The 15198-nt window shown below is 56.1% G+C and overlaps 2 protein-coding genes across 6 annotated transcripts in view; both read right to left on the bottom strand.

The window, feature by feature from the left end:
* Window positions 1–9723, bottom strand: part of CABIN1 (calcineurin binding protein 1) — a 75512-nt gene extending 65789 nt beyond the window's left edge. For 3 of the 4 annotated variants that reach the window (XM_027956844.2, XM_042234152.1, XM_042234151.1), the window contains exons 1-6: window positions 9660–9723; window positions 2772–2829; window positions 2221–2313; window positions 1741–1854; window positions 1204–1338; window positions 871–1051 (exon numbers count right to left, since the gene is read on the bottom strand). In XM_027956844.2, coding sequence (XP_027812645.2) covers window positions 871–1051; window positions 1204–1338; window positions 1741–1854; window positions 2221–2313; window positions 2772–2774 — 526 coding nt within the window. In that variant the 5' untranslated portion in view covers window positions 2775–2829; window positions 9660–9723. Of the gene's footprint in view, window positions 1–870; window positions 1052–1203; window positions 1339–1740; window positions 1855–2220; window positions 2314–2771; window positions 2830–9659 lie in introns of those variants that run through there. The other variant, XM_042234154.2, reaches the window with a different exon arrangement.
* A 2700-nt stretch (window positions 9724–12423) lies between these two features.
* On the bottom strand, window positions 12424–15093 carry LOC101111911 (D-dopachrome decarboxylase). Of its 2 annotated transcripts, XM_015101737.4 has the most exons (3): window positions 14947–15093; window positions 14410–14585; window positions 12424–12649 (listed from the first exon to the last, which is right to left on the bottom strand). In XM_015101737.4, the coding sequence occupies exons 1-3, from the start codon at window positions 15052–15054 to the stop codon at window positions 12577–12579; spliced, it is 357 nt and encodes a 118-aa protein (XP_014957223.3). In that variant the 5' UTR covers window positions 15055–15093; the 3' UTR covers window positions 12424–12576. The 2 variants fall into 2 exon arrangements, with proteins under 2 accessions (XP_014957223.3, XP_060256866.1); XM_060400883.1 differs by having other exon boundaries at window positions 12424–14585.
* Between the last annotated feature and the right edge of the window lie 105 nt (window positions 15094–15198).

Here is a 15198-nt window from a genome sequence, read left to right as displayed (position 1 = left end):
GGGCCGCGAGACATGCCGGCCCTGCCTGGAGGGGCAGGGGTGGCTGAGCGGGCTCTGGGGACCCAGAGAGAGGCTGGGGTTGCCTTGGGCAGTGACCACATGGAAGGGAGCAGCAGCTGGCCCCTGCCACCAGGCTCGAGCACACGGAGCCAGGGAGTGGTGTAGGCCCAGCCTCCCAGCCTCCGCCACCCTGTCCTGCCCCACCCACACCTGGAAAGGGAAGAGCCGTCAGAGCCAGGAGCTCCCGGCTGAAACCTTCACCCAGGCTGGGCGCTGGTGTGCGTCTGTGCCCAAGGCCAGCCACCCTGCACCCTGTCCTGCCCAGGGCCCTCCTGCATAGCCGCCAGGAGGAGCTGGCCCAGGAGGCCCAGGACCCCGTCAGTGCCTGCCTCGGGATGGCCCACAAGGGGCCATATGTGCCCTGCAGAGCAGAGGGCCAGGCAGAGCAGCGAGGGGCGCCGCCACAAGGCAGACGGGGCTCCACCTGGCACAGGTGTTTCCAGCAGCCACGCTGCTCTAGGGGGGGATGATAAGCCGCGAGGAGGAGGAAGCGAGCTTCCGGCACTGGGAGCGAGACTGCAGCCACCAGACCGCCCATTAGCAAATGGCAGAGCAGGCCTGGGGCAGGAGCAGCGGCGCTGGGGGGAAGGCTGAAGGGAGCCCGTCTTCCCACCATGGCGCCAGCGGCAGACCGCGACTGAGGAGGAGAGCGAGCAGAGCACAGCGGGGAAGCAAACGCACCTCCATTTCCCCTGAACGCTGGGCAGACAGCCCTTGCGCGTCAGCGCAGGCCCCGAGCTCAGCCAAGCCGCCCACCCGCCCGCATGCCGACGCAGCGCGCGCAGGAGAACTCAGCCGCGCCCCACTCACTGGTGTAGTCGCTGAGGGTGTACAGGACAGTGATGAGGTTGTCCAGGCAGGGCCAGTGGTCAGGGTTGCACCGCAGCCCTTCCTCAAACGCGTGGCGAGCCAGGGGCACCCGGATGAGCCTCAGGGCCACGTGTCCAATCTTATACCAGAGGTTGACATCCGTGGAGTCCAGCATGACTGCCTGCAAGCAGCGCCGCAGACGCGTGCTCAGTGAACCCCGCCCTCACCAGCAGGCGTCCGAGGGGACAGCACCATCCCCGCTGCCCAGAGTGCCCAGGGATGACTGGGGAGCCACGCGGCCCCCAGGGGCTGCCTGAGGCCCGCGGGGAGCACCTCCAGGTAGAACTCCATGGCCGTCTCCAGGTCCTCCCGCTGGGCGGCCAGCTGCGCCAGGTTCTTGTACGTGGAGTACTTCAGCATCAGCCCAGGGTGCTTCAGCCCCTCCTTCTCATCGCCAGACGGAACTGCCTGGGAACGCGGCAGAGAGGCACAAAGTGAGAGCCAGGCCTTAAGCCTCCGCAGGCCATCAGCAGGGCCCCGGCCTCTATGCAGGCCTGGGGCCAGTCCGGAACCACCCTCCACTGGAGAACAGTGTGGCCCTGGGGGTCTTTCAAGGACAGCCCCACCCCCACCCCAGCTCTGAGCACACAGACGAGAAAGGCCAGACCGCTGCTCACATTACGTGTGCTCTGCCGCTTCCCAAAACAGGAGGCCCTGAGCCATCCACACGGCCGCCTCCACGCTGAGAGCTGAGAGCGGACAGAGCGCAGCAGCTGGCAGACTGTGACGCGCGCGTCTCTGGACTCGCCCAACCTTGGAGCACCGCAGCAAGGAGGGCGTTCCGCACGTGGGAAAGCCCGGCGCACTCACCTCCCGCAGCAGGCGCGCCTCCAGCAGCTCGTGGTAGGCCTTGGCGGACTCCTCAAATCGGTCGTGCTTCTGCAGGTCCAGGGCCTTGTGGTACAAGGCAAAAGCCTCTGCTTCCTGAAAAGCCAAGACGGGAAGCGTTTTCCGAGAGCACAGAGGTGTGTCTCTTCAAGCCGACCGTGCGTGTGGGGGCTGCACTCCAGACCGTGTGAGCCGGTCTCGCTGCGGTGGAGACGGTCCTGAGGCCCCACCCTCCCAGGGGCTCACTGCTCAGCGGCCCCCCAGGTGGACACAAGCAAGGTGGGCTCAGCTGAGTCCGGGCACCAGCAGGCAGCAAGCCGAGGGCTCGGCCTGAGCAAGGCCGAGGTTCCAGGAGCCCCGCTGACACCTTCTGGGGGGTGGCCGCGTCAGCCAGAACAGCCCAGAGCCCAGGAGGGAAAGGAGACTCCAGGGCCAGCTGCAGAGGAGCCCGTGACCACACACCTGTGCCTCCTTTGTCTGGGTCTTGTGACTTTTAAAGCTTCCTTCATGATCATCTTCGACTGTGGAGCTGGCATTCAAGGCTGCGATTCGAATCTAGAGGCAGAGGTGTGAGGGAGGAGAAGAGCTGCTTTTAGATAAAACATGGCTCATCTCATCAATAACCTACAAGGCGCACAGCTCTCTGTAGCACACTCGGCCTCAAACAGCTAGGCCTCCCCAGATGTGGGGCTGAATGGCAGGTGGCCACTCAGGGAAAAGGGGACCTGGAGCATTCTGCAGGGACCACGCCAACCTGCTTAGGGAATGTGTCCACTACAGAAGGGCCAGGCTGGGGACACCCAAGAAAGGCCTGACGCAGCAGAAGACCCAGGCACCAGAAAAACAGCCTCCAATGACACGGGCTGTGTCTCTCTGCCACAGAGATGCGGTCCTGCCGACCACCCACAGGAGGGCGGACACCCACACCCTCGAAGGTGCCCACAGCCCTACTCGGACAGCCTTCAGGGCCCCCAAGAACCCGCCTCCCCCCGGAGGGAGGCACCAGCACATACCATGGTTGGAGCCTCTGGCACAGGCAGTGGCGGTGGGCAGGGCCAGCCCGCTCGGCTCCTGGGGGAGGGAGCAGGACAGGCTGAGGGGGGCCAGGAAGAGCCGGGCCCGGGGACCCGGGCACACAGGCGAGCGTGCCTCAGACGGCTCAGCAGTCTGCCACCTGGGGAGCCCCTGGCCTAGGGACAGAGCGCCCGCCCTGGCCAGACAATTGGGGACACGGCGGAGAGAGCCTGACACAACCCCGGGGCTCACTGCTCAGCACAGTAGTAGACTGACAAACAGTTATTTCTTCAAAAGGTGAATAAAATGGAAACACAGGCAGCAGGTAGAGACCAGGTCAGCCGCCCAGATGGGGAAGGTGAAGAAGGAAGGCCTGCGATAAGACCGGGGTGCAGGCGGGGGGGGGGGGGGGGGGGGAGGCAGGGGCCTGGAGGGCGAGAGGGGAATGTGAAAGAAAAACCCATGCGGAATACAAAGGAAAAACTTAGAGGCAGGCAGACCAGTGTGAAATCTGCAGAAATTTCACAGACTGGTGAGGACATGGCGAAATCTGACCCTCACACCCTGCAGATGGGAACGAGAGCAGCGAAGCCTACTGGCAGCGGCAGCTGCTCAGAGTGCTAGGGGCCACTCCCAAGGGAAACGGAGACACGTCCACAGCAAAGCGCGCCCTCGAATGCGCACAGCAGCGTTCTGCACGGCGGACTCCAGGTGGGGGCAACTCAAACGCCCAGCAGCTGACGAATGGACACAGAAACTGTGGGCTGCCCGGACAGCCACTGGGTTATCATTCGGTCCTAAAACAGGCCCAGCAGCTGACGAATGGACACAGAAGATGTGGGCTGCCTGGACAGCCACTGGGTTATCATTCGGTCCTAAAACAGGCCCAGCAGCTGACGAATGGACACAGAAGATGTGGGCTGCCCGGACAGCCACTGGGTCATTGTTCAGTCGTGAAACAGACCACAGTGCAGCACTTGCTGCCCCCCGCGGGCACCGTGAGGGCACAGCCACCGAAAGAAGCCGCCACCGAGGCCACAGGCTGCCGAGCCCACTCATGTGCCCGTGCAGACGCCACCAGGCCACAGCAGCGGGAGAGAGGCGGGGCCAGGGAGAGGGCCTGGCGGGGTGGCTCCTGCCGGAACAGGGCCCCTTCAGGGGGAGGGGACAGAGCTGGGGGGTGCACAGCTGGGTGGACACGCCCACACTCGCGGACCTGTGGGGTCTGCTAAAGGAAGACAGGGCAGGAGCCTGACTGCGGCAGGGGTGCCGAGGGCACGCCCCAGGGGGAAGCCCACAGAACTGAGCCCTCAGGGGCCTCCAGCGGGCAGCAGGGTGCCGGGCAACACCAGGCTCCAGCCGACGCAGCACCACCAAACGCTCCAGGGAGGGCAGAGCGAGGCGCCAGGAAACGGCCCACCCGGGGGTCAGCACAGAGCCCCGCGTGGGCCCAGCAGGCAGTGTAACTGAGCCTGGGCAGGGACTGAATGCGTGACCACGACTCCCGCCAGCAGAGCTCACAGCTGCGACCTCCACACGGGCTCTGTGGTCTCCAGGGCCCTTACAAGGAAGGAGGAAGGACAGTCTCCTTCACAGGCAAGGGAGACCGCCCCACTAGCTCGATAGCTATCTCATCTCCTGGTTTCTACATTTAAACAAGTAAAGCACGCTGCTCATTAGCTCTGGAAACGGTGGCTTCACCATAAACTACGCTGTGATGGACACTGTGATCACCAAAAGGCCAGGGGGCGGGGGGAGGGGGGGGGGGAGGGGCGTGGGAGGGGCGTGGTAGGGAGCAAGAGCAGAGGAGAAACCCGAGCACGTGCAGAGGGATTTTTATCGCCCAGAACACAGATCTTTTAAAATCCAACTATTTATTTTTGCATCAATACGAAAATCATCCGAGGAGTTAACCTCATAGAGCCTGGCATCCCAGGGTATCTGGGAGAATACTGACATTTCTTCTTCAAGTTCTAGGAACTTTATACGCATCTTATTTGGGAATATAACATATCTACCGATTCAGTGGACACGTAAGGGAGAAATGGACATTTCATGTGGCCAAATAGAAGGAAACTTCATTAGTGGAATACCTATGCCTGTCTCTACAAAATGTATACAGGTAACAGAATATATTCGTAGTGGAAAATAAAGAATTCAAAATATGAACATTTCTAAAATCTTACCCCATAGGTAGAACATGTTTGTGTTATTTTGGCCTAAAATGCATAACTTCTAATCATGAGAAAACAGCAGACAAGCCTAAAATGAGCAATATTAGACAAACAGTAGGCACCCCACTCCAGTGCTCTTGCCTGGAAAATCCCATGGACGGAGGAGCCTGGTGGGCTGCAGTCCATGGGGTCGCTATGAGTCGGACACGACTGAGCGACTTCACTTTCACTTCTCACTTTCATGCACTGGAGAAGGAAATGGCAACCCACTCCAGTGTTCTTGCCTGGAGAATCCCAGGGACGGGGTGGGGCGCCTGGTGGGCGGCCGTCTATGGGGTCGCACAGAGTCAGACACGACTGAAGCGACTTAGCAGCAGCAGCAGCAGCAGCATGGCCAAGAAGTTAATAAAACACCGAATAACTTTAAGGACAGGGAAAACCATAGCCTTGACTAGACAGACCTTAGTTGGCAAAGTAATGTCTCTGCTTTTGAATATGCTATCTAGGTTAGTCATAACTTTTCTTCCAAGAAGCGTCTTTTAATTTCATGGCTGTAATCACCATCTGCAGTGATTTGGAACCCAGAAAAATACTCTCTGACACTGTTTCCACATCTATTTCCCATGAAGTGATGGGACCGGAAGCCATGATTTTCGTTTTCTGAATGTTGAGCTTTAAGCCAACTTTTTCGCTCTCCTCTTTCACTTTCATCAAGAGGCTTTTAGTTCCTCTTCACTTTCTGCCATAAGGGTGGTGTCATCTGCATATCTGAGGTTATTGATATTTCTCCCGGCAATCTTGATTCCAGCTTGTGTTTCTTCCAGTCCAGCGTTTCTCATGATGTACTCTGCATAGAAGTTCAATAAGCAGGGTGACAATATACAGCCTTGACGTCCTCCTTTTCCTATTTGGAACCAGTCTGTTGTTCCATGTCCAGTTCTAACTGTTGCTTCCTGACCTGCATCCAGATTTCTCAAGAGGCAGGTTAGGTGGTCTGGTATTCCCATTTCTTTCAGAATTTTCCACAGTTGATTGTGATCCACACAGTCAAAGGCTTTGGCATAGTCAATCAAGCAGAAATAGATGTTTTTCTGGAACTCTCTTGCTTTTTCCACGATCCAGCGGATGTTGGCAATTTGATCTCTGGCTGCTCTGCCTTTTCTAAAACCAGCTTGAACATCAGGGAGTTCACGGTTCACGTATTGCTGAAGCCTGGCTTGGAGAATTTTGAGCATTACTTTACTAGCATGTGAGATGAGTGCAATTGTGTGATAACTTGAGCATTCTTTTATGGTTTTTCCTGTGGTCATGTATGGATGTAAGAGTTGGACTGTGAAGAAAGCTGAGTGCTGAAGAATTGATGCTTTTGAACTGTGGTGTTGGAGAAGACTCTTGAGAGTCCCTTGGACTGCAAGGAGATCCAACCAGTCCATTCTGAAGGAGATCAGCCCTGAGATTTCTTTGGAAGGAATGATGCTGAAGCTGAAACTCCAGTACTTTGGCCACCTCATGCAAAGAGTTGACTTACTGGAAAAGACTCTGATGCTGGGAGGGATTGAGGGCAGGAGGAGAAGGGGACGACCCAGGATGAGATGGCTGGATGGCATCACTGACTCGATGGACGTGAGTCTGAGTGAACTCCGGGAGATGGTGATGGACAGGGAGGCCTGGCGTGCTGCGATTCAAGGGGTCGCAGAGAGTCGGACACGACTGAGGGACTGAACTGAACTGAACTTTAAGGACTAGGGTTGCAACTACATAGAAAAGTGACAGCTGAGTTAATAATATTGTATCAGGATGAGTTTCCTTTTACTGACAATTGCACTAGGGTTATATAAGATGTGAAAGTTAGGGAAGGTGGGGGGGGGCGGGGGGGGAGGGGGAGGAATTTGGAAACTCATTGTATCATTGTTGCAATTTTCCACACTGGAGTGGGTTGCCATTTCCTTCTCCAATCCATGAAAGTGAAAAGTGAAAGTGAAGTCGCTCAGTCGTGCCCAACTCTTAGCGACCTCATGGACTGCAGCCTACCAGGCTCCTTGGTCCGTGGGATTTTCCGGGCAAGAGTACTGGAGTGGGGTGCCATTGCCTTCTCCAAGTCTAAGTGCAGTTTAAAAGACAACCTACAGAATGGGAGAAAATATTTGCAAATGGTGCAACTGACAACGAATTAATTTCCAAAATATACAAATACTCCTCACACAGCTCAATATCGAAAAATACACAATGAAAAAATAGGTATAAGTTCTAAATAGACACTCCTCCGAAGAAAACATACAGGACTTGCTGGACACATCGCCCAGTGGTTAAGACTCCATGCTTCCAAAACAAGGACACAGGTTCAGTCCTCGGTGGGGGAGATGCCACATGCCATGGGGCAACTGAGCCCGCGTGCCAGAACGACCGAGCCTGTGCCATGGCGTCCTCAGCCCGCACCTGCTGAAGCCCAGGCACCTAGAGACCACGCTCCAAAACAAGAGAAGCCACCACAGCGAGAAGCCTGTGCACAGCAAATAGAAAGTAGCCACACAGCAACAAAGACCCAGCACAGCCAGAAATAAAACTACAGGCGGCCAAAAGACACATGGGGCTTCCCTGGTGGCTCAGACCGTGAAGAATCCGCCTGCAATGCAGGAGACCTGGGTTACATCCCTGGGTTGGGAAGATCCCGTGGCGGAGGGCATGGTGACCCCCTCCAGTATCCCTGCCTGTGGAATCCCCGTGGAAAGAGGAGCCTAGTGTGGGGTCCTAGAGTCGGATGCGACTAAGCGTGCAAAAGAGACATGAAAGTATCTTTAACATCACTAATTATTCAGTCAGTTCAGTCGCTCAGTCGTGTCCAACTCTTTGCAACCCCATGGACTGCAGCACACCAGACTTCCCTGTCCATCACCAACTCCCAGAGCTTACTTAAACTCATGTCCATAGAGTTGGTGATGCCACCCAACCATCTCATCCTCTGTCGTCCCCTTCTCCTCCTGCCTTTAATCTTTCCCAGCATCGAGGTCTTTCCCAATGAGTCAGTTTTTCGCATCAGGTGGCCAAAGTATTGGAGCTTCAGCTTCAGCATCGGTCCTTCCAATGAATATTCAGGACTGATTGCCTTCAGGATGGACTGGTTTGATCTCCCTGCAGTCCAAGGGACTCTCAAGAGTCTTCTCCAACATCACAGTTCAAAAGTATCAATTCTTTGGCACACAGCTTTCTTTATAGTCCAACTCTCACATCCATACATGACTACTGGGAAAACCACAGCTTTGACTAGATGGACCTTTGTTGGCAAAGTAATGTCTCTCCTTTTTAAAATGCTACCTAGGTTGGTCATAGCTTCTCTTCCAAGGAACAAGTATCTTTTAATTTCATGGGTGCAGTCACCATCTGCAGTAATTTTGGAGGCCCCCCAAACCAAAGCCTCTCACTGTTTCCATTGTTTCCCCATCTACTTGCCAATCAGAATGGCCATCATTAAAAAGTCTACAAACAACAAATGCTGGAGGGCATGGAGAAAAGAAAATCCTCTTACCCTGTTGGCGGGAATGCAAACTGGTGCAGCCACTATGGAGAACAGTAAGGAGGTTCCTTAAAACACTAAAGAGAGAGCTACCACATGATCTTGCATTCCCAATCTTAGGGATGGGGGGTGGCGGGGGGCGATGGACCTAATTTGAGTTTGCTTTTCAACTATTTAAAAATGTAAAAACCATTCTCTGCTCTTGGGCTGTAGCAAAACAGTGGGCTAGTGAGCAAAGAATGATTTCTACATTTTCAAATGGTTGAAAAACTTCGGGAAAAACTTACATAAGACTCAAACTTCAGTGTCCTTAAATAAAATGTTATAGAAACACTGTCCCGCTCTTACATACTGTCTTTGGCTGTGTCCCAAGTACTAGACAACGTAGAGCCCCCAAGTACTTATATCATTGTAAGTATACACATAGTCACAAGAAATAATAATATTATAAAAACGCAAAGAGAGGTCGGCTAACTGGAAAAGACAGTGATGCTGGGAAAGATTGAAGTCGGGAGGAAAAGGGGACGACAGAGGATGAGATGGTTGGATGCCATCACCGATTCAAATGGACATGGGTTTGGGTGAACTCCGGGAGTTGGCGATGGACAGGAAGGCCTGGCGTGCTGCAGTCATGGGGTCGCAAAGCGTCGGACACGGCTTAAGCAACAACCAAAAGAAGGGTCAACACGGAGGGAAGCCCAGCCGCGTGGAAGCCGCATACACAGCACGCCCTGCAGTGACCCAGGCGCCCGAGAAGCGAGAGGCCCCAGAGCCGCCTGCGCAGCGCCCCCCGCCACGGTGCGGAGACTCGATCGGGCCCAGGGGCGGCGGGGCGGCCGCGGCTTGCAGCCCGGAGCCGCCGGGCCGCGGGGGGAGCCGGGGACGCGCGACACCACCCGCAAGGGGCGCTCACCGCGCAGCACCGCCGCGAAGGTGGAATGGAAGGACGCGAGGCGGGGGCTCAGCGCGGGGCCCTGCGCCGCGACCGCCGTCCCCGGGCGAGGCCCCCCACTCTCAGGCCGCCGGGCTGAGCAGGGAGCTGACAAGAGGCCCCCGCCGGGCCGCTCCGGCTCCCGGCCTCGGTCCCTCCTCGGGGAGCCCTGGCGCCAGCCCGGCCGGGCCCCGCGCCCGCCGCCCCTCAGGCTTCCGCCCCCACCCCAGCCCTTAGAGTCGCGCCCCAACCCCGTCGCCCGCGGGCTCACCAGCCGTCTCCACAGCAACCGCCAGGGCGGCCGACCCCCAGCGCCGGCCGGCTGCGCGCCTGACAACAAGGTGCGCTCCCATTGGCTCAGGTGCCGGCTGCGCCGGCCAATCACAGAGCGCGCACGCGCCGTCCGGCGCGCGGGGCCCCAGCTGCCTGCGGACGCGGCCCTGCGCAGAGCTCCGAGCGCGGCTGCGGACTCGGCGCCAGCTCCCACCAGTCCTGTTACCTAGGAGGCGCCGGGTTGGAGGGGCCAGGCGCGCGGCCCTGCACAGTAACTACCCTGCGCAGTAGGAACAGTAACGCACTACTGTTTCAGACTTCGGACAGGTGCTGTGGAGACCGCGGCGACGTGGGGACACTTAGAGCGAACAGGGGAAGGAAGAGCATCCTCATTGACGTTACCCGAAGCCTAAGAGGCACAGATACAAGCAACTCTTGACGCAGAAGATAAAAGGGCAGACCTAAATGTAAGGCCAGAAACTATAAAACTCTTAGAGGAAAACACAAGCAGAACCCTTGATGACATAAATCAAAGCAAGATCCTCCCTGACCCACCTCCTAGATTCACGGGAAATAAAAACAAAAGTAAACAAGTGGGACCTGATCAAACTTAAATGTTTTTGCACAGCAAAGGAAACGATAAGCAAGGTGAAAAGACAGCCCTCAGAATGGGAGAGAATAACAACAAATGAAACTGACCAAGGATCCGTTTCCGCAATATACAAGCAGATCTGAAGGGTTTCCGACACGGGGCCTGGGACTTAGGGGGCAACAGTCTTGGCAGCTCCGTGTTTTAGGAAGGGGCTTCACACTGGTTGACATTCACAGAGGCCTGAGTCCAGCAAGAAGGATTTAAAGTACGAATGTTATGGCTTTCCCTTTGACTTCAGTAAAATCATGGTGAAGAACTCGTAGACAGTTAGGTATAATAAAGCTTTATTGATATGCCAGGAAGTACAAAAATAACTTAATTACCAACCTTAATTTTGGGCATAATCTGGTGGGAGGTGGTGGTGGTGGGAGGGTTTAAATAGGCCATAAACAGATGGTTTCAAACTTTCAGAGATAACTTGCAACCTTGGATACAGCTCTCACCCCTGGAGTTGTATCATGAAAGATGTTCTGAAGAGAAAGTTGAATAAAAGTGGGGAGGGTGATCCAAGCAGCAGGGAGCTGTGTAGCAAAGGTTTGTGCTGAGAAACAGTGCAGGCTATGTAGGAGTCTCATGCAGGACCGTGTTATCAAGGGGCAAAGTGGGGGGTCCTGATGCCCAAATGGGTGGAGGGGCCAGCCCTCACTGCAAACAGATGACCTCACTCACTGATGGGGATGAGAGTGATGAGGAGACCAGATTGGATGCTGTTACCTTGTGGTCCTGGAAAGGTTTTAGGCCTGAATCCCTCCTTGAGTGCTTCAACCACTCATTTACCTCCAACCCACAAACATTCCCTGAGCCCCTTTGGGAAGCAGGACATCCATGCTGGCAGGAGGAGTGAGTGCAGGGACAGCTGGGACAGGGAGCCAAGGGTAGGACCTCCAAACTGTAGCTTTTAACAAGTTCTCAGTGGTGGTCAAAGCTACGGTTTTTCTAGTAGTCAAGTATGAATGTGAGAGTTAGACCATAAAGAAGGCTGAGGGCCGAAGAACTGATGCTTTTGAATTGTGCTGAAGAAGACTCTTGAGAGTCCCTTGGACTGCAAGGAGATCAAACCAGTCCATCCTAAAGGAAGCCAACCCTGAATATTCACTGGGAAGGACCGCTGCGGCTGAAGCTCCAGTACTTTGGCCACCTGGTGAGAAGAGCTGACTCATTAGAAAAGACCTTGATACTGGGAAAGATTGAAGGCAGGAAGAGAAGGAGATGACAGGGGACTAGATGGTTGGATGGCATCACGGACTCAGTGGGCATGAATCTGAGCAAGCTCCAGGAGATGGTGAAGGACAGGAAAGCCTGGCGGGCTGCAGTCTCGAAGAGTTGGACGCAGCTGAGCCACTGAACAACAGCGGTGGCCAGGTAAACACGGTGGGCTCAGTAGGCTCAGGCACATTCCTTAGGAAACTTATTAACCAGGCAGACTGCAAATCAGTTTGGTATTTCATTGGTGCACAAGAATGATCAAAGCTTTAAGGGGTCAGGGAAAGTATCGCCCAGAGATGTGAACTCTGCATCTGGAAGAAAGCTGAAAAGGAGGCTTCCATGCCACACCTCCACCCCCCACCCCAACCCCACCCCCGCGTCCTCTGCAACGCAAAAGCATGATATGGGCTTTAGATTGGCAGCAGGGGCCGGGGCAGTAACAAGATTCGATTCATTCCATTTCCAGAAGCAGAGGCTGCATTTCTGGGTTTGCCATTTGGCATGTGGATCTTACAAGGTACACTGCTACAGAGAATTCTCAGCAAGACTCACAAGAGACAATGGGAGTCTGGCAATGCCCTGGGAAGGGCCCTGAAGCCCAGGCTGAGGACAGGAATGTCGGGTCAGCAGAGTCTGCAGGAAGGCCTAGGCTGGACCAGTTGCCTGCCGCTCCCCACCAGCCTGAACAGGGGCATGAAGAGGAGCGACTCCAAGAAGCCCTCCACCCTGATTCCAGCAGCCAAATACAAGACATGAAACACAGCCCCTGAGGACAGGAACATCCCACCTCCCAGGTTCCCTTAAGGTCCCCACCTCATAAACCAACCTGCTGTCCAGAGTGACCCAGAATGCCAGGGGGTGTGGGTGGGGGAAGGCAGTGGCAAAGGGAAGTAGAGAAGTCAGGTTTGAGACAAAGCTCTCTTAATTTATTTGCTGTGAGGATGGGGAAGAGAACCACACGGAGGTGCCAGAAGCTGGTGTCCACCAGGCCCTCACTGCCAGGAGGCCTCTCTGGAAGGGCTGTCAGCTCAGAGGCCCTGGATGCCCTACACGCCAATCATAAAAAGGTCATGACTGTCCCCTTCTTGCCAATCTGCCAGCGCTCCAAGGGGAAAAAGCGGATCATTATCCTTCAGGAGATGGAGAGAAAGATGTCATCAGCTCCTCGGCTAACGCCTTACATTCTAACATCCCCCAGCCAGACATACCCACTGTGGGCTCCAAAGAGCCTGCCTTAGCCCCACCAGGCATTTTGCAAGCCTGTCTCACCCCATGAACACTCTCCGCAAACCCCGGACAGGGCAGTGGGCATGTCGGGTGGAATGGTGGCTGCACACCGTCATCACCCACCCGGGACAGACAGGCAGCCTCTGTGGTCACTGTATGTGGGTTCATGGGGAGCCTTCTCTCTCCCAAACTGCAGGCCCCCAGGAGCACACATGTGCAGTATCCCAGCCCCTGTTTTTGCAAAGCCTGGCTCAAGGGGTCCAGGCATAACCACCTCCCTCCCCACATTATCTGTGGAATGAGTGAATGAGCTCCTCTCCCAGAAGTGACAGGAAGTTCCTTGTGCAGAAACAGGATACTTGGGATAACCTAGGGCCAAGGAGGTATATGTGACAACCTCAGTCATCCCGTCCCATCTGTAAATGGGCATAATGGAGCTATCTCCATTGTGGGATGAGATGTCCCCATAATGGGATGGCATGTCCACATGGGGGCTATAGACAGAGGCACAAAACTTCTAAGGATCAAATGGGGTCATGCATGTGAATTACCTATCAAATCTCTGGTATGTGGTAAATTACAGGTTGCTTATCATTGTTAGAATTCTTATGGCTCCCCAGATTAAGGACCAGGTCTAAGCACCCCCAGAAGTGACCATTCTTCACCCACTCTTTCTGGGCTAACAAAGGCTCCATTCTGAAAGGTTCTTTCAAGATTCTTATGCAGTTAGTTCCTCATAGGCATAGACTCGGCTTGGGAATATTTTTCACCCAAGAAGAAACCATGACCTTGCCACGGAATCCCAGGTTTGGGAGCCACGGGGCCTTCTTATTAGAAGCCGACTTATTAGAAAAGACCCTAATGCTGGGAAAGATTGAAGGCAGGAGAAGGGGATGACAGAGGACTAGATGATTGGACAGCATCACCAACTCAATGGACATGAGTTTGAGCAAGCCCCAGGAGCTGGTGAAGGGCCTGGAAGCCTGGTGTGCTGCAGTCCATGGGGTCGCAAACAGTTGGACACAACTGAGTGACTGGAAAACAGTCACCGAGGGCTTCTTGGGAACCATTTGATCCATGCCTCTCTATTCAGAGAAGAGAAGGTTACAGACCAGACATGGTTTGATTCCAGGTTTGTTTGGATTCCCCCACCTGCATGGGACCCAAAGGTCACAGCCTCAGGACAGACCCAGAATTCCTCCGGTCCAGCTTAGAGAAGTTCTAGATTACTCCTGTTTTCCCAACATATGGAAAAACCTGAGGGCAGATGATAAGTGGCTTTGGTTCTGCCAGGGTAGCAACATTCTGCCCTGTCAGGTGCCAAGGCAGGTACAGTAGTGTTGTCCCATGCAGTGCCCCCAGGAGTGGTTAAAGGGGAGCCTTCCCATTTCACAGATGGAAACACGGAGGTCCAAGAGGCCATACCTTGCCCAGGTGTCACAGGCACCACTGCAGAGCCAGGAATTCATTCAATTCCACTACCACTCTCAAGGTGGGTCGTCCACCAGCCCATGGGGTCAAGGGCCCAGGCGGCACCAGATCCTTCTTGTCCAGCGTGAGGAATTAATTTTCCCCCCAAACTTAGGAGGGGCCTGAGGTGGGATCCCGGCCCCCAGTGGCACAGCAGCCCCAAGAGGGTCCTCTCCCTGCCCCCCCTACGCACCGGTCCTCGGCCAGGTCCAGCTCCTTGGTGAGGAACTCGAAGAAGCGCGCGCTGTGGCCGCGGTTCTCCTCGGCCGTCCCCACCACACCGATGGAGGAGACGAGCAGCTGGGCGCCGGGCTCCGCCGAGCCGTTCACCACCATGGCCAGGCCGGACCGCACCGTCACGTTCACGCGCTGCGGGGACACGGGAGTTTAGCCTGAAGCCGGCGTTAGGCGGGGATCGTGCTGAGGACCTGGGGAGCGCGGGGTGAGGGAGCGCGGGGTGCAGACGCGCGAGCTCCACGGGGGTCAGGGCTGGGGGCACGGGTCGGGGTCCTTGGAGGTCACTTCGGGGTCACGGCTGGCCAAGCCGACACGGAGCACGTGTTGCGGACGGGGCCGCAGGGCCCTGGAGTGCGGGAGGACCGAGTTGGCGGCGGGCGGGCGGGCGGGCGCGGAAGAGTCGGGGTCACGCTGGGGAAGCGGGGTCGCAGATAGAGCCCGAGCCCGGTCCGCCAGCCTCCTCCCCGCCCCGTACTCCCCAGCGCAGGCTCACGTCCTCAGGCTTGCTCAGGATGGCGGCAGTGGCCGCGCAGAGCCGCTTCTCCAGCCCCGCGGGCACGCGGCCGGCGGGCAAGCTCGTGTCCAGCTCTACGAACGGCATGTCCAGCGGGAAGGGTGCGAACGGTCGCCGGGGAGAAACGAGGCGCGGGGTCCGGGTCTGTGTTCTTGAGGGTCGGGCGTCGGGGAGCGGGGGCGGGGCGCCACGGAAACCTGCTCTCCTCATTGGCTGGACAGAAACTCAGCG

The sequence above is a fragment of the Ovis aries genome, chromosome 17 (genome assembly GCF_016772045.2).
Source record: "Ovis aries strain OAR_USU_Benz2616 breed Rambouillet chromosome 17, ARS-UI_Ramb_v3.0, whole genome shotgun sequence".
Classification (NCBI taxonomy): Eukaryota; Metazoa; Chordata; class Mammalia; order Artiodactyla; family Bovidae; genus Ovis; species Ovis aries.
This window is presented reverse-complemented; position numbering and strand designations above follow the sequence as displayed.

Excerpts from the sequence above, each read along its gene's own strand:
- LOC101111911 (XM_060400883.1), bottom strand. The coding sequence starts at position 15,054 with ATGCCGTTCGTAGAGCTGGACACGAGCTTGCCCGCCGGCCGCGTGCCC. Across the intron at positions 14,586-14,946 it reads TCCTGAGCAAGCCTGAGGAC|CGCGTGAACGTGACGGTGCG; the intron begins GTGAGCCTGCGC and ends GTGTCCCCGCAG.